Source organism: Bacillus rossius, chromosome 2 (genome assembly GCF_032445375.1).
Source record: "Bacillus rossius redtenbacheri isolate Brsri chromosome 2, Brsri_v3, whole genome shotgun sequence".
NCBI lineage: Eukaryota > Metazoa > Arthropoda > Insecta > Phasmatodea > Bacillidae > Bacillus > Bacillus rossius.
Genome location: NC_086331.1, coordinates 71670080 through 71693341, shown reverse-complemented (window position 1 = coordinate 71693341; position 23262 = coordinate 71670080). Strand labels below are relative to the sequence as shown.

The 23262-nt window shown below is 44.2% G+C and overlaps 1 protein-coding gene across 2 annotated transcripts in view; it reads right to left on the bottom strand.

Moving 5' to 3' along the window:
* The window catches only part of LOC134529364 (RILP-like protein homolog), a 93040-nt gene extending 78215 nt beyond the window's left edge, over positions 1-14825 (bottom strand). The window contains exons 1-2 of one of the 2 annotated variants that reach the window (XM_063363346.1): positions 14203-14825; positions 6611-6743 (exon numbers count right to left, since the gene is read on the bottom strand). In XM_063363346.1, coding sequence (XP_063219416.1) covers positions 6611-6743; positions 14203-14502 — 433 coding nt within the window. In that variant the 5' untranslated portion in view covers positions 14503-14825. The remainder of the gene's footprint in view (positions 1-6610; positions 6744-14202) is intronic. The other variant, XM_063363345.1, reaches the window with a different exon arrangement.
* Between the last annotated feature and the right edge of the window lie 8437 nt (positions 14826-23262).

The window sequence follows — 23262 nt, the reverse complement described above, 5'->3', positions numbered from 1 at the left end:
TTTCTAAAATACCCTTGTAATATTTTTTTTTTTTGCCAGTCTCACCATATAATTTGGTGCATTCAATTCCAGCATTATTTTTCTATTGCCCCATTTCTCTGGGAGACAACTAAGTATCATTAACTTCTTAACTCTGTTGATGTAGAAAACTTTTCTTTAAGGTTTTGTAAAACTGACTCATCTAGATTCTCATCATCCCTAAATGAATCTTCAGCTGCTAAAAAGAGTTAACACTTCAATGCAAAGTTTATCTTTTATATTTTCTCTGTAAAATAATGCTTAGATAGAATTTTCTTAACGTTCATAGGAGACTTTTCTAGTTCAACTATTGAAATATTTAATTTTTCAATTACAATTTTTGGATCTAAAGAAAAGGATGGGTCATGTGGCTGAGAACTGTATTCCTCACTTGTTTTGATCGGAGAACAAGAAAGGCCAGAGGGGCCAGGTTGATTAGTATTGTATGCCTTTAAGTTTCCAATTTCTTTCCTACAAAAATCACAAATTTTGGCTTCTTTAGGTATTTCAGGATATTGTGGAGCTGCCCCTTCAGGTAATACTTCGAAAGAACTATACTGACTAGTTTACCTTTCTACCCTAAAGGCAAAACCTCAGCAAAAATGTAATGAACAGAACTGCCGTAATCTATATGAATTTAACCTGAAATTTAAATAATATAATAGTGTTCTCCAGATGAAATTTATTTTCAAACATTTCATGTGTTCAGGGTCATAAAATATACTTGAAATAAAATGCAAATTAAGTGTAGAATATTGCGTGTAATGATTAAGGGTCAGGGTATTCCTGTGATGACACACTTCCACAAAACATAATATACCCAATAAACAATATCACTCATAAACCCTGTTTCCTAATTCTAATTTAAATAATAACAGATTGTCTAGGTTATCACATGCTCTTTTCTGTGAATACTTTGCTAATCCTCCCGATTAGCTATCAAAACAAACAATGCAAATCATTATTTCTCATAAGCAAAAGGGGATAAGTCACATGTGCTGCATCTATGGTGTTCTGAATATTTATCAGATTCAAGTTTAAATTAATTATAAATGTAAAACTTTTTATTTCAAATTCTCTAGCTAAGTGTGCTCAGTGGTTCAGCAATGGACCATTGGGAAGTGAATTCTATAAGCACAAAGGTTAACACAACGAAAATGATTGAATTTACTCTAGTGTGCCACCAATTAGCATGTTTTGGCACAAATTATAAATTTGAATTTTGAACAATTTTAATCTCACCAGTCATTTTGCAGCTAAATTCTTGAACTTTTTCCGCTCTCTGTACACTTCCATTTAATCTTTGTCAGGCCAGTCTCCCCAATCCTGTTCCCAGCCCTAGATCTGATTTTGGCGAGTCTTTTGCGAGTCAGCCTGTTTATATTTTTACTCCCGCTTGAATGCACGCCCGTCGACTGTAATTCTCCTCCGAGCCGTGATCAAGACGGCTTATCTCGAAGTTCTCCAAAGGCCTTGTTTTTCCTGGAGCTCTCCTGGGGCAAGCAACCTAGAGGCACAAACGCGAGTTGTTTTTTTCAATGGCTTGGCACGCCTCTGGCCCCAGCCGAGGTTAATTTCCCACAGTAGTGCAGTTTCCACCACCCCCTCATTCACCAGCCTTTCCAGGAAACCCAGCCCAGTTCACTGAGCGACCACCAACCCTGACTGAAGCCAAGGACACCCATCGGTCTTCAAATGTACCGCCTCTGCCCTCTCGTGACGGATTTGCGAGTTAATTCTCCTGGGTATTTAACGCCCGCTAAATGCCTGTCCCCTGGCACCTCACGCCACAAACAGTGCCCTGTAATTTGTTTCCAAGCCACCAGAGCACTGCACTAGTCCCCTCCATAAGCTCCATGCTTTCAAAGTCGTCTCGTGCGAGAGATACGCGAGTCAATCTCTCCTTGTTTTGGACACTCGTCAGTAGGACACGCTGTGATCGGCCACTAAAACCAACTTTGAGATATTGAAGTCTGTATTTCTCGACCACCCCCTCGGAAAACTTGGAAATATTTTGGTCCGGAAGCCGAAGTTCCCCCCCCCCCTTTCTTTCGAAAGCCATTGCCTGGTTTTAATTACAAGTCGCGGCCACCCCGCAGGGACTCTGCGCCACACTAGCAGACTGACCACCTTGGAAGATCGGCCAGCATACAGCAAGACTTCATTCGGTCGTCATACGAAAATGTAGTCGGCTAGTCAAGGGATGTTGTCCCTAATCTCTGTCCTAACCAGTAATTAGTAAGTCTGCATGCTTAGTACAGATAGTTATACTTCGCTAATTTACTAATTATTTTAAATTACGGAATCATCTGCGGCAACCGCGCGTGTTCGCGAGCTTCGCATCCTGGCAGGCTACTTTGCTGAGCTCTACGAGCCGCTCACTATTTGGTGAGTTTTTGCCAAACTTTTATTCCCCGACCATCACCGTTTTTGGGGGGCATTTTCTGCCAATTTACTGACTGTCTGTGAATCAGTTCTGATCATGTTCGGTTTGGGCTTGTTCACAGACAGGGTCTAAGAGATGGGTGCGGACATGACTACCGCATCCTCACTTCCTTCCTCTGAGACCCAGGACAACTAAGGCACCCTGGTATCATGTAACACGTCACCTTCGGCCAGCTAACTTCAAATCTCCAGTCCTCCAAATTCTTACTGATGTTTACAGCGTGACAATTATATAACTACGTTAAAGAGACTGGAACATCCGAAAAAATTTTCTTACGCGACTTTAATAACTCTAAGCACTAAAAAAAAATTATCTGGGATTGTATATTTTAACCAATTGTTTCTGAGTCTGTTTAACTATGCCAAATCAAACCTAATAGTAATATTAAATTTCAATATATTTGTCAACCCATACTTTAAATGTTGTAGTGAATTTTTTTTGTCAACCCATACTTTAAATGTTATAGTTAATATATTTGTCAACACATTCATTAAATAATATAATTTTAATATATTTGTCAATACTTATACATAAATAAAGTTACCTTTTAACCTGTTTGTTGAATTCATGTTTTGTTGGTTTATGTTAAATTAATTAAAAGTAAAATAAATATAGAGGCACTTATATTTAGACTAAATAACGTTTGTTATTATTTTGCTTTTGAAACTAAAAGATCCACCAGTCTCCCAAAGTAATTTTAAGAGGACATTTACGTTGCACCAGTGAAGAAGAGAGAGTGTAGCACTAGTATTTATAAGAGGAAAACAGACACTATCCATTTTAAGTTTAATCTTAGAACAAAACAGGTTACGATGAATTACTATAGTAAAATCACATCATGGGTTGTTTAGAATCTTGGAGGTGGAACTTAGGGGACAATTCAATAGTTTTTGAAGTAAAGAGATTCACAATAACAATATTGTCACCAGACAGAATAATGTTTTAAATCATGAAAAGTTTAGTAATGTGTTCGACTATAATAGGGGTACGAAGATTGAGGCATTTACTTGGGAAGAATGACCCACCTCAGTTAGACGTATACCAAATATGGTGATGTCGATGACCCTCTTAGATTAGGCCTCCATTCTGCAATGTCGAACTGCGACTGCGGATGACGGGAACGTACTTCGTTCGGGTTTGGAAATTCTGGATCAACTAATGCTGATACAGCTGGAATTGAAGTTCAAACTCGGCATTGATGTCCTCGAGTTCTGCTATTCCATGGTACTCCACCAACAGAACAACATCCATCCTTCGGGATGCTGGACTGACATAGATTCTTCGTAGTTTCTTTAATCAAGCGACTTTGTAGTAGCAGCTAGTCGCGGCTGTAGATTTGACAGACAGCTCTAGGGGTTTCTCTTGATTCTTCAATGATGTCTAACTCTTCTTATAACACGTAGAACGTCCGCTGAATGGCACTTCCTTCAACTTATTTTTATTTGTTGTAATGGTAGAGAATTATAAATACCTATATTACAGATATTCGTCGATCAATATAATAACGGCTTCCACTACTTACAATAAGTATCTTGAACTTAACCAGATGACTTTCATGCAGGAGCTCGTTTTAATACATCTTTTCGGTACGACTATGAAACGATTACTGCAGTTTTCCAAAATGGAAACTTTTTTTAATGCTGTCCACGATTCTCAAAGATAAGGTGTGAAAAATGAAAATAGCACAGACAAAATAAAATATATAATCAGAGTGAAGGGTCTAACTGTCAAATAGCAATTAGCCTTGAAGGTTTAACCTCTTATAACACAATGTAAGCTGAAAAAGCTAAAGTAACATTGGTTCAAACAAAATATGAATAATTAAACAAGCCCAATGCTTAGAAAAATAACTGCAGGAAAAACAAATTTTAGTGCAGTAAGGAATTATAAAGAACAATTGCGTAAAATACATGTAAAGCAAGAAGAAAAACAAAGAATAATATTTAGTTTGCAATATAATACTTCTATGAGAGCACAACCATTTGCCTTTATAATATAAACTTAACATCCAAGATGTATATTTCTCAGTCTCTTTTTTATCCCAAATTGTGTGATTAGTTTTGTTTAAGGGTTTAAACATTGTAATTTAATGAATTTTATTTTGCTTTCCGTTGTCTGTTTAAATTTTTTTTTTTTTAAATTTAGAAAAAGACCATCCCACTAACATCATATAGAAGACCTAGCTTATTGTATTTTCATTGTGATTTTCAAAGAGCTTCAATAAATGTTTATCACGTAGTACTTACAAAATAATATTATTTTAAACACTCACTAAATATAAAAATTATTTTAAGGAATTAATATAACTTATATTTTAACTTATTTGAGCACAAAAGATTGTTCACTTTTAAACACCTACATTATGTAATGACATCCTACTCATACCAACTGCAGATGCAGACTAAACAATATAAAACAAGAGAGAAATGAGAAAGAGCCTGTCTCAACTTGACTGTGAGGATCTTGTCAGCTCATGAAACACTTGTCAGCTCATGAAACAATCAACAGACCTACCCACTATTAGTCACCTTTCATGTCACAACTTGAAGATCTAGAACAGACTCTGCTGATTGTTATTTATGAGTGTCTCTTAACATTTTCAAATAAAATGCATTATAAAGTATGTTATAAAAACTATTTCCAACTTAACTAAAAAAAAATATTATTTTATAAATAACAAAATTGTTGTCTTAGAGGCAACCATCTTAAGTACATAGTTAATTATGGTAATAATCACAATCGTAAATAAATTAAGTAAAGTTAGAGTACAAAGTATTAAACTGAAACAAAAACTTATAAAAATATTATTAAAGTTATTATTTAAATATGAAACCATTAGCCTCCCATTTTGAAATTTTCAGAGTCACTTACCAAAAGTATAAACTACTAACAGGAATTTTAAAATTTTTTTCAAAAATGCTCTTTTTGAGATAATAAATTTTTTTAATTCGATTTCTCAAAAACACTGTTTATAACAATGTATGTTGTGTTGTATGTCAAAAGAAAGAGCATTTAAAACTGAGTAAAATAATACCACTCCCATATATCTAGCTCAATTAGGAGAAAAGCTATGGTGACCTCAAAATATGTTGGTTACAATTTTTTGGCAGATTTTGGGAAACTTTACATAGCCGTAATTTTGAAACCATTTGAGATATTTCTTTTTTTTTTCTTCAAAAAGTTGGCATTTTTCTTAACCTCTATGAGTATAACCTCCATGCCAAATTTCATCAAATTCTAAGGTGGTCAGGTTTACACCCTGTGTTAATCTGATATGGAATGACCCCTTACCCATTCTTCTCCTTTCTAATCTAATCTCATCACTTATAATTGTCTATAATGAACTCTTTGCAGATATAATATCCTTAATTCATTCTGTAGTGCATTGCTGAAATATAAAGATAAAATTAAAATTATCAATTGTGTAAAAAGAGGAGAGATTAAGCCAGTAGGTACATCACACAACTGCTGTACCTATCTCTAAAGGAATAGTTATAGACAGGACGAAATAATAAAATTGAGGAGTTTCAGAAGTCTATGCAGGCTTATGTAAGGTGCAACCTTTTTTTAAGCAGAACCTTGGAAGAGAGATGATTAGTGTCTTAGCTGTCAATAAAGGATCACAAGCACGCTGAGGGAGAACGATACAAAGTGCGATGGAGGAGGATGCATCTAGTCATTGTAAAACTGATTCTGCAATACATTCCAGCTAATCTGAGCGCACAAAATCTATTTCCAACAACCAGTCCTGTTGAAAACTTCAACAAAATTTAACTTAAAACACAGTCTGGCTTCTGACATCATTTAATGACAAGTAGTTTCATGCTTTAACGTGTTTATGACTAGAAAAAAAAACACTCAACCAAAATTTAAATAAAGATTTAAGATTACCTATAATGCACTTTAATGTGTCACACTTATATGCCAAACAAAGCTAACAACAGTCTAGATTTAGGAATTCTGTAAACTGTAAACTTTGAAAACTCTAATGTGCACTGTTACTGATGCATACTGAGTATTTTCAATGCACTGACAGTTTAAATAATGTTAAATCAGGCTTCTATTGTACATTTTATGGACATACAAAAATTATTTATCACCTGTTTAATATAACTGTTTTTCCAAAACTAAACAAATTGTTCTAACCTTCGGTTTTAGATGTAGGTTCACGCTCTGCCAGCAGAACAACAAGTTTACGATTCTCCTCCTGCAGTCTGGTTACCATAGCCACAAGATCTTGAGATTCCTGGCGCCAATGGTCTTCAATCTGCTCCAACTCCTATTCAATCAAGCTGTCATTCTTTAACATATTACAGTAATGAATGATTACTTAACCAAATTACATAAAACATTTATGAGCCCACTTTATTTGTGGGAACAGGGATCCCTGACTCAGTGAAATATCAAATAAATAAGGGAAATAAAAATAAATAAAAAAACTACCGGCCCAATTTGTTTAACCAGAGAAATTCTAAGAGGGAAGAATGAATGGAAACTGGGCTATAGCAGTTTAAGAAGACTTAAGAGAGGCAAGGTATTATCCATGCTGAGAGAGAGAGAGTAAGAAAGAGAGAGGGGCAGGAATATATACTGGGCCTGAAGAAGGTTCAGTCAGATACTGCAGAAGCAGTACCTATCTCTATTTGTGGAAAGTAAATAATGAACAAGAATTTAAAAAAGGTGGTCAAAAGCTTGGCGATAGTTCCAAATTATGTATGAAAAGGTGATAAGGGAGATAGAGAAAATGAAAGATGAAATAGCAACAGGATCAGCTTTTATTGGGAAAAACTTCCTGCCACATGCAAATACCAAGGTTGCTCTTGGCTCAGTTGCAGGAAGCTGGGCTGCACAACAATGGAAGATGGCAATAAGAGATGTCTATAGTTAAGAGAGGATAGGACACAACGAACCCTCTTATCCAAATATTTATAGTAGGTAAATTAATAGATCAGTTAGTAAACAACTATGTGATAAGACTTAGACAAATTATAATAGAGGGCAGGCAAAAATATTTAAGGTATGCTGGAGAATGTATTGAAAGGAGTATGAATGAATTGGATTTTAAGTATTTTTGGCACTGTTGTCATTAAAATATGGATGAGCGGTGAAGCAATGTGAATGGAGCAGTGAAGGAATACACTGGAAAATAAACAGAACTCTGAGAAAACCTAGCGTTACTGCATCATCCAACATAATTACCAAATGCAAGAAGCTCAGGTTTGACTCCAGTGGGAATCAAACGTAGATAACCTTGGTGGTGGCAGGTAATCTGACAAATCAGAAACCACCGTCACTTAGAAACTTCATTGATTCTAAAGGGTTATTTGATAAAGTAACATCTAGATAATAGGGCGGTAAAATGTGTGGGTAATATTCTAGATTAGAAGCTTCTGCGTAAAAAAAAACCAAAGTCAAATGTGTTACAATTCAGCGCCATTAACAATTGTGGTGGTTGTGATGAGACAGGAGTGAAAGATTCCAAGATTTTAATTAACTGCAAAAGTTGTACAGTTCAAGCGCTGTACTCATGTACATACATCATTAGCACCATTTTTATTAGGTGTTTTTGTTTTTGTACTAGTTGAGTCAAGTGTGGTATTGTACTATGGAAACTGTTTTATATGTAGTGATCAATTTGTGCATAATTGCTAGGTACTATAAAGAAAGGTTATTTTAGGTTTCTTGCAATTGAATTAATTTTCATTAGAACCATATTTAATTATGTTGCAGATTTGTCATGTTTGTAATTTAAAGAAGTATTTTGACCCATGAAGTGAGATTAAGGCAAGAATCATCAAATTGAATTTGTTGTTCATATATCTTTTGGTGTATTGCTTGATAAATGAAAGCATCTATTAGCTAGGAACAGAAATGTATATTCGTTTGTAGCTTTGTACTATTGTACTTATTGGTGTAAGCATGGCTGGTGTTTCTATGAGTGTTGCATGATGTGAGGTAAAATGTTCATTGGTATGGTGAGAAAATTTCTAATTACGTTGGATACTTTGCAGATTACTGTTTCATCAAAGGTTCTAGACTATCACGAATGTTTTCATTTAATGCTCTCAGCAAAAGAGATTAACATGCATCCAACACATAATTAAAAACACATTTAAGTTTTTTTGTAATATGTTACACCCAGATCCTGTGCATTTGATCTTGATGGTATGATCACATAGACATTGATTCTATTGTATATAATGCTTGCTGTTTTAATCTGGTACATAGAAGATCCTGCGCTCATGATCCTGGTGGCATGAAATTGTGGGCTACTTGGTAGTAGGAAATGGTTTTGAAGTATGCGACAATTGATTTTTCATCCAACTGAAAACTAGTAAATATTGATGCAAAATTATTACATTCGCTGTAACATAATTGCAATAGCAATATTAATCTGTTTCCAATCTATTTTTTTTCCATATATATTGGCTTTTAATGCACTATTTCTCTTAACTTAATGACCCTGCTCACTAGCAAATTTTTCAAAAACCAGTTTGAATTTTTTTTTAAAACTTTTAAGGGTACATAGAGAAATGTCTCTAGTAAACAAAAACACAATATTTGGACTTTTTTAATGGAAAAGCCATGAATTTATAAAATGATAAAATTCTCACATCTCAGCTTTTCTGTAAATAAAATAATAAAATTCCGAAAATACCCTTTTCCAAACACTTAAGACATTCCTCTATGTACCCCGTAAACAGCATTTCATAATTCATACTGGTTTCTAAGAAATTACAGTTTGTATAGCCTATGCAGTGAAGCGGCCATCGCCATGTTGTGCTTTAATTGCGTTGCCGAACCTGTCGTTTTCATACATTAGAACATGTATATTTTTGAATTGAATATGTATTGTAACGCAATGTCATGTAAATAATATGTTTAAAAAATTACATGATTCCCTATTGTACATCTACACCCAAACGTCAACCCTTGACAGGGATTTTTCAACAGTATGGAGTTGCAAATCACCGACTTGTTACTTGCGACAACACGTAACCTGACATATAAAAGGAATTAATATGTTTGATACATACAATGACAATTCCTTTTATATGTTAGGTTACATGTGATAGCACGTAACAAGTCTGCATTAAAATATCCAAATCAAAAATATACACATTCTTATGTATGGAAAACCAAAGGATCAGCAATGCAATTAAAGCAAATGGTAACGGCCACTTTACTGCATAGGCTACCTAATGTGACCTACACACTGAAATTTTTCAGAAAACAATAGGAATTCACACTGTTCACAGGCTAAATACAGGCATGTCTTTAATGTTTGCAAAAGGTATTTTCCGAATTTTATTATTTTATTTATTGAAAAGCCGCAACGCGAGAAAATCATCTAGAAAAGTAAGGTAACTGTACCAGTAGTTGACAGTGTACTAGTAGTTGACATCTTTTAGTTAATAATAAAAAAATAGTATATGGGTGCATTCATAACAATGTTTGAATGTAACCTGATGTTGTACTTTATGGTGAACTTGAGACATTAGGAAACCACCCATTAAGCATTAGTTAGTCAGCCATGACAGATATACTTCTATTGGTAATATGATTATTGTGCTATTCTCTTGTAAAAATACTTAAGCAGGTGAGTTTCTACATGCTATTGCCAACTGCATTGTATTTTATATCTTTGCAACAACTTTTGCTGTTGTTGTACTTGATACATGCTATTAAATACATTAAATAAAATATTGATGTTATGTGATCAATAAAATTATAGTTATTAGGTGTGTCAATTAATGGAACACACACAAGTATGTTGCACCAGTAGTTGACAGTTTTTGTCAACTACTGGAAAAAATAATAAATGATGAATAGTGATATAAGACAAGTTATTTATTTACATTGCCGTATAAGAAGTACCCACATAGTGGAAATTTTTGTCTTTGAATACTGGATGCAGTAGTTGACACTGGGGTCATTCCACGAGACATATACAAATGTGTGTTGCTGCATGAATTTTTATTCCCCCGAAACGTAGTTATTGTTCACAACTACCTTTCCTAAGGAAAACCCCAAATTTTTAAATTTTTATTATTAATACTTTCTGAAATATAGCTAATATTCTTTTAGAAGTATGGTGTAAAACCATCATTTTTAGGTATTTTTTGATAGGCCATAACTTTTTTGTTTTAAGAGCTATACACCTTGTACACATACCATTCAAAAGCTCATTGAATGTACATTTTTTTTTACTTATTGACATAGGATATTTTTTGCATTCTTCACTACTTTGTAAATTTATGAAACTAACCAAAATATCTTTGATTTTCAGTAATTTAAATATTAAAAATTAATGTAGGAATTTGAGGAACATCATCCTGTGATTCATCCCTATGGTCACTTTGTGTTCCAGCAAAAACATCATGATACTCACAATCCTACACTGTAAATAAAATCCTGAAAATCAAAATTTTTGGAACAATGGGATTTTCAGGGCAAAATACCTAATGTGGGACCAAATTAAAAAATCTAAACTAATATAATTTATAAAGCTCCTGAGATACTTTTTTAAGGAAAAAATAGTTTGTTTTGATACTTGAGTACCAAAAAAGTTACAGAGCTTAGAATATGATGAAATATGAAAGTCTACTGAATACAAGAGTGTCCACTACTGGTACATAACATCAAGTTTTTAATTTAAGTGCCAACAATGTCTCCTGCTGGATTACTCCATGATCCAAATAGAAAAGGCATTAGAAGATGTTCAACATGGATTACCATTTGCTACTGCTGCCAGGCTCCATGGTGTACCAAGGGTCACCCTGATGAACAAAAGTAAAGTAATTTCTCCAAAAGATCATCGCATGGGACCACAGTCTATTCTTACTAAAGAAGTAAAAAAGTTACTGGTTTACTGGATTTTGTCTGTTGCCAAAGCTGGGTTTCCCATTACTAAAGATGAATTACTAGACAGCGTTCAACATTTAATAAATGAACTGAAAAGGCCAAACCCCTTTGTTGATAACCGGGAAGGAAATGGTACGAGTCCTTTTTGAAACGAAATCCTGAAGTACGGGAAAGGGTAGCTCAGAATCTTACATCCTCGAGAGCAAACATGACAGAGGCTGCTCTGAGAAGTTGCTTTCAAGTGATATATATTTACCTTGAAGACAACATTTCCCTAATATTCTCAGTGAACCCAAACGTGTATTCAATGCTGATGAGACAGGTTTCTTCTTGAACCCAAAAGCTGGCAAAGTGTTTGTTGCAAAAGGAAGCAAAAATGTTTATCAACAAGTTAACAGCGATGAAAAAGAATGTTTAACTGTTCTTGTAACCGGAAATGCAAATGGCAATTTAGCACCTCCCATGGTAATATTCAAGTATGAAAGAATTCCTTCACAAATTGCTAGAAGTATGCCTCCTGACTGGAGGGTAGGCAAATCTGATTCAGGATGGATGACAGGCGAGCGTTTCTTTGAATACTTGTCTAATGTTTTCTTTCCCTAGCTTGAAAATGAGAAAATACCTCACCCAGTGATTTTTTTCATTGATGGCCATGCTTCCCACTTAACCCTCCATACCAGCAAATTTTGCGAAGAAAATGGAATCATTTTGGTAGCTCTCTTCCCAAATTCTACCCACCTCATTCAGCCAATGGATGTAGCCATTTTTCATAGAATGAAGGAGGCTTGGCGACAGAAAGTTCACGAATGGCGTCTTCATCATTTACATTTCCCACAATTCAAAGACATGATTTTTCACCATTGCTAAAGGAAGTTTTGGCAGAAACAGTGACATCCCAGATGCTGCAAAATGGATTTAAAAAGTGTGGCTTGGTTCCATGGAATCCAGATGCTGTTGACTTTTCAAAGCTTCTAACAAGGGATGCTCTTCTTATAGATCCTAAAGCAAGCAGTACCTATTCAGAGAATCTAGTTGTAGCAATGACAGTTTTGGAAGAAGAGATAGGTACAAACAAACTTGAGGTCTTCAAGAAATCACATGGCATTTGGAAGGGTGATAGTCGTGATCATTCATTGTTTTGTTAATGGAAGAGAATGCAAGATTAAGTTTTGGGTTCAAATCAAGGTAATGCCAGCATGCCAGAAACCAGTCAAGAAAAACCAAGTGACAACACAAATGGAAGTACAGAAGATGTGAACAGACAAGAAGTCAGATCTAAGAGCACGGAAAACAGTCAAAATATATCTCCAGAAGAAGATAGTAGACAAAAGGTCAGATCTAAGACAATGGAAAAAAAATGTTAGATTTATCTTAAGGAGGACGAGAAGTTGGATATGAAAGCATTGAAAATAGGCCTACACAAAATTTGGACAATGGCATGGTACAAAAAGTTCAGGAAACATCTAGTGGGAAAATAATTCCTTCTCCATTTAAAAGAGCCCTGTTTTGGCCTGGCCCACAGGTGCATAAAGCTAAAAGAATGAAGAAAGAAAAGATACCTAGTGTTGCAACTTCAAAGGAGTGGGTTTTATATCATGAGAAAAAAGAATCCCAAAAGAAAGAAGAAACAGCAATGAAACAAGAAAGACTGGAAGAAAGAAAATGAAAGAAAGAAGCAAAAGATAAACTTTTTATGTTCAAGGAGAAGAGTAAGAAGCAACAGAAAAAGAAATCTTTACAGAAGATTCTTTAGAAACTGAAGATGAGGAAGAAGATTGGGTGCAGTCAGGGGATAGTCTTGATGACATCAGCTTTATTGGGTCTTCTGACAATGAGTGTGATAATGACTTACTAAATATTGAAAAGGGAGACTATGTTATAGTATCTTTTCCAGGGAAAAAAAAAATTTACAAATATACTTGCATAAATCAAGATTTAAATGACACTGAAGCAGAAGTCATAGCTTTGAAATCTTGTACCAATGAAAAAAAAATTTTCAGGGTTGTTGAATCTGATGTTAGTATGGTCTCAAGGTCTCAAATCTTGTATAAATTACCCTTGCCAAGTATGGTTAGTTCAGGAGATCGTTTGAGATATCATTTCAATATGACCTTAAAAGTACAAGGCTAGAGAACAATGTAAGACAATGTCATGTTGTATACTGAGTGGGAATCATTTTCTTCTAAAAAAATCCTTAATCTATTTTAATATTTCTATAATTACATTATTATTTAATGTCTTGTGTCCCCATTCAGTGTAACTTTTTAATTTAGTTGGTCATCTGCATACTAATGTAGTCAACTAAAACATTTTACAAGTGTCAACTTCTGGTACAGTAACATGTCAAACACTGGTACGCAAAGAAATTGTGGGTGTCTTATACTGATGCAAATACATACGCATCATAAAAAAAATATTGTTGTGATGTTGATTTAACTAAATCAGATTTCTAGATGGTAAGTAGCGTAAATAAAAGTTCAACAAACTATAAAACATGTCACAACTTGGATTCGCTTCATTAGTTTAGTTTATACATTTAAAATTTGGAAAAACACTTCTTAAAGTGTCAACTACTGGTACAGTTACCTTACCTAAGGAAATAGTTAATATTTCCTCAAGGAGATGAAACAATATGTACGATTACACAAATAAAATATGAAGTTGGACAAAATAATATCCAAAATTGAAGTAAGTCTCGTGAGATCTCTGCTGTACACAATTATTATAAAAGGATATGTAGATAAATAAGTTGGAATGTCGCTTGTGAAGTTCTGGAGATAAAGGAACATGTACCTACCCATAAACCCTTGAATACAAAATACTGCTACAACAAAAACTATTCCAATACGAATATTAAGAAAAAGTATTAACACCTTTTCAAAACGATGTCTGTCTTCTGCTTTTTCCAATTTGTCATTTTCCAACTGAGTAATTCTTGATCGCAGCTCTTCCACTGTTGTATTTTCAAGTTCATTTTTTGTGGCGAGTAATTCCAAATGTTCTAGAGCACTAATTACTTTAGGCATCAAACACGTTACAGAATCAGTTCCATATGAATCGATGATCTTCTCAAATTCTTTACCAATTTCTGAAGCTATGTCATACACATCAACTACAGAAACTTCTGGTTCGGGATCATATTCTTCCATAACTTCAGATACACGAAACGGCATCAATAAAACTTTAAAATAAAATCAAGCTCACTCACCAAATATAACTTAATAAAGAAGCAAAATCTAAATATTTATTTGCTGTACTGTCTAGTCAGAATAGATAAACATGTAAACAATTATTCAACACCAAAGAGAATACGCTATTGCCGAAGGAAGGCGTAACCTAGAGCAAAAAAATAAAAAAAAGCTAACCGAACAAAGATTTTAAATTAAAAAGAAATTGCATCAAAAATATTTTTGTTGATAGCCTTCGTTAAGAGAAAGAGCTCGCTTCGAATGGTTTTATGAAACTACAAAACCATAGAAGGTCGCTTTACATTTTCTATTGGCAGTAACATAAACGTAAAGCTGGACCCACAACCAATGGCGGAGCCAAAAGATGCAATGGGGGGGGTGGTGGGGGGGAGGGGTTCGGGGTTAAAAACCCCTCCGAAAATGTGAAGAAAATATCTACAATGGAAAAAGTAAAAACATTCCTAGTCCCAGCAAAATAGGTACGATGGTCTATGGGCAGCGCTCAATATACCAAACTTTGTGAGATGTTTTCACGTCAGTGTATACATTATGGCGTGATTATTACATTTGTAGTTTGCTACCGTGAATTACTTTAATTTTTTTTACAAATTAGTTTGTGTTGTATAAAAACTAAGAATTGTTTGTGCGCTACATTTATCTCAAATTTTGCATAATTTTGGACTGTACTTTTTGCAGTTTTAACTAGACATTATATGGGTGAATTTTATGCCCTTTGTTTTTACTTGTAAAGTGAACTTAATTTGTGTGTGTGAATGCAGTAAAAAGCAAACCATCATTGTCAGTGATTTAAGTTGCACAGAATGTGGACTTTAATACATGCTATGATTCTCATTGTATTAAAATAATACTGATTTTGAGCGGATGAGACACTGGGTTTGATAAAGGAATCTTTGTTTGATTCTTGTCTAAAACAAAATTTAGTACCATACTAAAAATTATTCTTTTTTCTACCAGCAGTATATTCAATAATTAGATACAAAAACTTCTTACATAGCACCAATTTTCACCTAGAAATCCTAATTTTCCTGGGAGAGGACCCCTAGACCCCCCACCCCCCCACCAATCATAGTTTTGAAACCGGTGTTCCTTCATAAAAATACAAACTTCAAACCCCCCCAAAAAAAAATTCCTGGGTGCGCCTCTGCCCACAACGACCACAAAGAAGACAACACAACAAACCAAAACAAAAGAAGATAACAACAAACTGACGTCCCTCGGATTCAGGTCCCCGTTTTCCCGTTGAAATAAATGTCCTGTTATGCCCGTACTGCCCTCGTCGGAGAGGTGTGGGTCCAGGCCAACGTGGCCGGGACCGGGAAAGGCGGGACCTGGAGGGAGAGTGAAGTGATTGCGAGGAATGTTGGTAGGTTGTCGCAAGCAGAACACGGCATTAACGAATTTCACGAGCCGTCTTTTATTAACGCTTATAAAGTCCTGCCGCAGCCTGGCGGAACCGTCGCGGAACAAATGCCCTACCACGGCGACACGGACTCCCTGATGACGGGGCGGTTCTCAAATACGTTTCGGCGCGAATCGTAAAGTTTATTAATGCTAAGCTGACCCAGTGAGAGAGGGCCCGAAGACGGAGCGCTGTACATACGCGGCCCGTTACGTAATGTTCCGTGGACGGCGAAAAGTTCAGAGACTCGTAGCACCACGTTCGCGTTGTAGAAACTGCCCGCTAGACACGTCTCCCGATGACTCGTAAGTTAACAATGCTAAGCTGATTCGCGGTGGCAGCTCAGCTGCCGTGACAAACTGCGGGCTGAGCGAACGTTCAATCCCGAGCGCAACGTGCGCGGCTCGCGGAGCAACGAACACGTCTGTCTCCGCTCGAGACCAGGACGCGACTGCCTCTCCCCGCTCGCCCGCGGGCCGGCGCCCGCGGGTGGCGGGGAGGGAGGGGAAAATCGGCCGGCGTGGGAGAGAGCTCCGTCCCGCGGCGCGCCAGGCTGCAATTACATACTACGGCGAAACGCTTCAGAAAAAGTTATTGAATTATTTACAAAGACATACACGAGACATTAATTACACAGCGAACTTGCACAATGAATAATAAATAAAATAAGTTAATTACACACATTCAAATCCCTTAATCGTTTACAAATATATACACACTGAAATAAAAGATAAAGTCACATAGAAAAAACACTCGTTGGCATGCTAGGGCGCACGCGGGTGCGTCCCTGGCCGTCGCACACACTGGGGTTCACTGGGGGGGGGGGGAAACAGGCCCCCTCAGGCCCGCGTCGGTGGCCAGGTACGGCCTCTGTATCTGGGAGGGTACGACGACTGTCGTCATATGCCCCCCCTCTCCCGAGGCCGTCCTGGCCCCCGACGCCGACCTAGACCGGCAGCCGCGTCCGCGTCCGGCCACTTGTCTGGTCGTCGGAGCTCGTCACGTCATTCCGTCCGGGTCGGGCAAACTGGGGCAGGAGCTGCATCACGCTGCAGCGTAACCCCCCGTCGGTCGTTTGTCTTACGTCTCGGGGTTTGCGCTGACTCCCCCACTCGTAGTCCCGGAGGTAGTGGGGGGCCGTCTTCTCACGCGTGGACCGGCGCAACGCCGGTCCCCTCCCCGCGTGAGCGGTCATCCTCGGCTCCCCGGAAGGCAAGTCCAGGACCACCTGCTGGGCCCTGTCGACATCGCCCTCCCCACTGAGGAGCCGGACCGTTACCCCGTCTGTCACGTCCTTGCTCACGTCCGTCCCCGTCACCCGCCGTTCCCAGGAGTGGACGTACCTCCGTCCACGTCTCTGGGTAGGCTCCGGCAACGTCACCACTGGTTCACTCAGGTCGACCAGGTCGCCCTGAGCAGTGTTGTCATGTGTTACGTCCTCGATGAGTGGTCCATCAGTGTCGTTGGCGTAGGCGCTGACGTCATCAGGCGGGAGCACCCGGTCCACGAAGCGCTCCAGCTCTGCCATGCTTGCGCCACGCGGACCCCTTCCGCCCCTTCTGACGGGCGTCCGTTCCCCGCCCCCTCTTGCCAGTTGCCAACCACCGTTCCCCTTTTGCTGTCTCCCCGTAGGAGGCTGAGTCGGTGTCGTCGTGGGGGCCCGTCCATGTGTCGTGCCCCAGGTGTCGTCGTCCCTGTCAACGTTCCTGCCAACCCCCCGCAGTGACCTGGGGTGGGCGTGTCCTCGTCGACGTCCCAGATCCGGCTCCGGTGGCGTCACCACGGGGTCACCGAGGTCGACCAGGACTCCTACTGCGACGTTGTCATCGGTCCTGTCCCGTGTGTCGTCGTCCCTGTCAACGTTCCTGCCCACCCCCCGCAGTGACCTGGGGTGGGCGTGTCCCCGTCGACGTCCCTGATCCGGCTCCGGTGGCGTCACCACGGGGTCACCGAGGTCGACCAGGACCCCTACTGCGACGTTGTCATCGGTCCCGTCCCGTGTGTCGTCGTCCCTGTCAACGTTCCTGCCCACCCCCCGCAGTGACCTGGGGTGGGCGTGTCCCCGTCGACGTCCCTGATCCGGCTCCGGTGGCGTCACCACGGGGTCACCGAGGTCGACCAGGACTCCTACTGCGACGTTGTCATCGGTCCTGTCCCGTGTGTCGTCGTCCCTGTCAACGTTCCTGCCCACCCCCCGCAGTGACCTGGGGTGGGCGTGTCCCCGTCGACGTCCCTGATCCGGCTCCGGTGGCGTCACCACGGGGTCACCGAGGTCGACCAGGACCCCTACTGCGACGTTGTCATCGGTCCTGTCCCGTGTGTCGTCGTCCCTGTCAACGTTCCTGCCCACCCCCCGCAGTGACCTGGGGTGGGCGTGTCCCCGTCGACGTCCCTGATCCGGCTCCGGTGGCGTCACCACGGGGTCATCGAGGTCGACCAGGACTCCTACTGCGACGTTGTCATCGGTCCCGTCCCGTGTGTCGTCGTCCCTGTCAACGTTCCTGCCAACCCCCCGCAGTGACCTGGGGTGGGCGTGTCCCCGTCGACGTCCCAGGTCCGGCTCCGGCGGTACCACCACAGGGGCGCCGAGGTCGGCCAGTACACCTTCGGTGACGTCATCCTCGGCCTCGTCACCGTCCACTGGTCCGCTGTCGTCGTGGTCGTACTCGTCGTGCGGGTCGCCTATCAGTCGAATGTCGTCCCTGTGCACCTTAGTTGTCCGTCCGTCGGCGCGACGCACGAGGTATGAGGTGGTGCCCAGTCTGTCTACGATCTCCTGTGGCCCCGCCCACTTAGGAGCCAGACTGGCGCAAAAGCCCCGCTCGCCAGCCGACAAGTGATGACACTTAACAAACACCTGCTGGCCAGGCTCTAGTCGTGCTGGGGGCTGGTGCGTCTGCGGCGTACGTCTAGTCAGGTAGTCAGCTTGGCGACGTCGGGCGTCTTCGCGCAGATCGTCCGTGGTCATGTCGTGCAAGTCGGGGGTTGCTCGCGCTTCCCCGGGCAGGGCGAGGTTCCGGCCCTGCACCAGTTCAGCGGGGGAATGGCCCGTGACCGCGTTCGTCCGACGGCGCAGGCAAAACAGCAGCGTCGGCAGGTGCAGGTCCCACTTGGTGTGGTCCTCGTCCAACCGGATGCGCAGCTGAGTTTTAATGTCCTGATTCCGCCTTTCGGTCGGATTCGCGCGCGGATGGTAGGTGGGCGTCGTGTGATGCTCCACCCCCCAACCCGCGCAGGACACTCGCCAGCTTCTCCCCGTGAACTGCACCCCGTTGTCCGTCAGCAGGACCGCGGGGTACCCGTATCGCGGGAAGAACTCGCGCTCGAGCAGGGCAATCACGGTGCCGGCTTTCACGTTTGGTACTGCGAACGCCTCCGCCCAGCGGGTGAAGACATCCGTGACCACAACAATGAATCGCCGACCACGGGACGTGCGAGGATACGGCCCCATAATATCCACCGCCACAGTGTGGAAGGGATTCCGGGGCCGTCGTGGGACCTGCTGCTCCTTGCCGTCGGGTCGCCTGGACTTCCGCTCCTGGCAACGCAGGCAGGCCCGCACGTAGCGTCTCACTTCTGCCGCGTCGCCAGGCCAGCGGAATGTCCGTCTGACCTCACGCAGCGTCTGCTCCGCGCCCGGGTGTCCCGCCAGGGGGTGGTCATGCAGGTAGCTCAGGACCCAGCGCCTGGCCTCGGGCGGCACGTGGGTCCGCCACCCGCTCGACCTGTGAGCCCCCCTGGTCTGGAGCACCCCGTTCAGGCTCCGGCAGCCCGGTATCACCCCCTCCCCACACTCTGTCAGTCGGGTCCGGGTGTCGGGGTCCCGGAGTTGCGCCGCGTGGACCCACTCCAGCAGGTCAGTCATAGTCTCGGGTCGCGCGTCGGGTGCAGGAGCAGTGGGGCTTGTCAGCGCGTACAACGCGCACGGTCGCGGCACCGAGTCCTCTACCCCGCGCTCACGCTCAGGGAGGAGCACTTCCTCCCAGCCCTGGTCGTCGTGGAACTCATTCTCAGGGTCCGGATTCCGGGACAACTCGTCGGCCAACTGATTTTCACGTCCAGGAATGTGCTCGACCGTGAACGAGAATTCCTGGATCAGCATGGCCCACCGAGTGAACTTAGACTTCCGGCCCTGAGCGGAGTCCAACCAGCGGAGGCATTGGCTGTCGGTTCTCAGCGTGAATGAGCGGCCCTCGACGTGGTGACGGTACCTCTGTAGGGCCCAGACCACCGCAAGGCACTCTTGCTCATTCACGTGATACTTCCGCTCAGCCTGCCCAAACTTGGCGCTGGCGTACTCGATCACGCGCCTCTCGCCCCGGTCATCCATCTGGTACAACACCGCCCCCATCCCCTCCTGACTCGCATCCGTCTGGATGAAGATGGGGCGGCTGGGCACCAGGCGTGAGAGCGTGTGACAGTTCCTGAACCGGCGCTTCACCTGTCGCAAGGCCTCGTCCGCGGCGGGGGTCCACCGGAACTTAGTCTTCGGCGACAGTAGGTCCGTCATCAGGGCCGTCACCGTGGCGAAGTCGGGGACGAAGGACCGCAGCCAGTTGAGCAGCCCCAGCATCTTCTGGAGCTGCTTCCTGGTCTTCGGTGCCCCCTTTCCCTCTATTAGCTCCAACTGCTCAGGTCGGGGGCGGCACCCCTCCGCCGTCACTATGTGTCCTAGGAACTCTATTTCCGTGGCCCCAATGTGGCATTTCTTTGGGGCGCACGTCAGTCCGTGTCTGGCCATACGTTCTAGCACCAATGCCAGATGGTGCGCGTGTTCCTCCCACGTCCTGGACCAGATGATAACGTCGTCCAGATAGGCACTGGCGAACTCACCAATGTACCCATCCAGAACACGTACCATCAGGGCCTGGAACGTGGCAGGGGCGTCCATGAGACCAAACGGCATGGCGCAGAACTGGTAACGTCGACCGTCTGGTGCCGTAAATGCCGTCTTAGGGCGGTCCTCCAGACATACCGGCATCTGCCAGTAGCCTGATTTTAAGTCTAGTGTCGTGAAAATAGTGGCGTCCCCCAGTCCTGCCAGTGCGTCTGTGATATTGATCTGCGGGGGCGGGGCGGGAATGGTCAGTTTGTTTATCGCCTTGAAGTTTACGCAAAAGCGTAGACTTCCGTCTTTCTTGGTGGCCAGCACCACCCGTGAGTTATACGGGGAGGTGCTGGGTTCCACTACCCCGTCACGTAACATCTCGTCAATTTGAGTCTGTATGGCCTCCCGTTCCCGGATGCCAAATCCGTATACCTTCTCAAAGGGAGGGCGGTGCGGTACCATCGGTATCCGGTGCTCCGTCACGTTTGTCCGTCGTAGCCGGTCCGCGGCCGCAAATACCTGTGCCTGAGAGGTGAGGACATGGTTGATGACATCGACGTACTCCTCTGGAACACCGTGCTGAAGGTCTTCTAGGCGAATGACTGACTGAGGGGGACTGGGGGGAACCTGGTGCACGCCGTACACCGTCCAGCGCCCCTGGGTGCCGAAGTGCATCCGGCCAGCTCGTACTTCCACGGTGGCGTCGACCTCGTGCAGCCATGGGACCCCCAGAATCAGCCCCTCGCGGAGCTCGGGGACCACCCAGGCCTCGACGTGGCTAACGTGACCAACGATGCTCATTGTTACCTGAGTGATGCCCCCTGCTGCAACGACGGCGTCCCTGGTGGCCAGCTGCACCAGCTCCCTCCGCGGTGTCACTGCCTCCGCTCCCACCAGGTGGGCCGCGATGTAGGTTCGGCTGGCGGCGGTGTCCACCAGGGCCAGCATCTCCCGCCCGTTAGCGCGGACAGGAATTCGCAGCAGCTCCGGCTCCTCGGGGCCGACCTGCCCCAGCTGTGCAGTCGTCTGTCCCCCACCGCCCCCGGCCACCTGGCCGTCCGGGCGTGGGGAACTCGCGGCGAGGTCCGCGGCTCGCTCCGGCGCCGACGTGTTGACGTTCCGGTGGTCCACCTCGTCGACGACAGGTCGACGAGGCGGCTGGTCCGGCCCTGGTATAACCGGCCTCAGGGCCACGGTGGTGGCGCCAGCAGTCAGCTGTCCCTGCACGGAGATGGCCGGCGGGATGCCTGCGCTGATGCTCTGGTTGTCCGCCCCGTCGACGGCGTGTCGACGAGGCAGCTGGTCCGACCCTGGTCTACCCGGCCTCAGGGCCGCGGTGGTGGCGCCAGCAGTCAGCTGTCCCTGCCCGGAGATGGCCGGCACGATGCCTGCGCTGATGCTCTGATTGTCCACCCCGTCGACGGCGTGTCGACGAGGCGGCTGGTCCGGCCCTGGTACACCCGGCCTCAGGGCCGCGGTGGTGGCGCCGGCAGTCAGCTGTCCCTGCCCGGAGATGGCCGGCGGGACGCCTGCGCTGATGCTCTGATTGTCCACCCCGTCGACGGCATGTCGACGAGGCGGCTGGTCCGGCCCTGGTATAACCGGCCTCAGGGCCGCGGTGGTGGCGCCGGCAGTCAGCTGTCCCTGCACGGAGATGGCCGGCGGGATGCCTGCGCCGACGCTCTGGTTGTCCACCCCGTCGACGGCGTGTCGACGAGGCGGCTGGTCCGGCCCTGGTATACCCGGCCTCAGGGCCGCGGTGGTGGCGCCGGCAGTCAGCTGTCCCCGCAGTTGCCTCGGCGTGGGGACAGCTGATGAGGAGTAGTCCCGTTGTCCCCTGCTTCCCGGCGGCATACAGGACGTTAGTGCGGTAGGCGCCGGTGGTGGTCGACGTGTTCTGTCAGTTACTGGGACTGCCGGTGGCTGGCGGGCCGGGGAGCGGCACCCAGTTGTCCCTCCGCCCCCGGTCCTGCGTTTCCCGCCTGCGACGTGTTGCCTTCGCGCGCCTCCTCCCATGCGGCTCTGGTGGGGCAGAGGCGATGCCAATGGTACGCGTCCGGGCAAAAACGGCATCGCGGCGGACGTTCGTCCCTCTCTCTCGTATCTGTCCGCTCGTGACGTCCTCCTCCTGTCGCAGCTGGTTCCGGGCGTTCCCTGGTGCCACCGCGGTCTGTTGTCCTGCGCGGTCCCGCGCCGCCGGCGTAGCTCACCACGGCCAAGTCACTGTCCGTGACCTCTGTGACGGTGACCCCCCGCGGCCCCGAGCGAGCACGGGGAGCTCTCGCGCCCCTGAGTGCCGTCCTCCACTGCGACATGTCACGTTCGATCACGCGGGCGAGGGCCACGAACTCCCCCGTGTCACGACCAGCAGCCGTCCTCATGAAGGGGCGAAACTCTGGCAGCAATTGTTCGACAATGGTTGGCAACGCCGCACTCACGTCCCCACTTGTCCCCAATCGGCGGAACATGCGTAACTTCTCGTAAATGAACTGCTCTG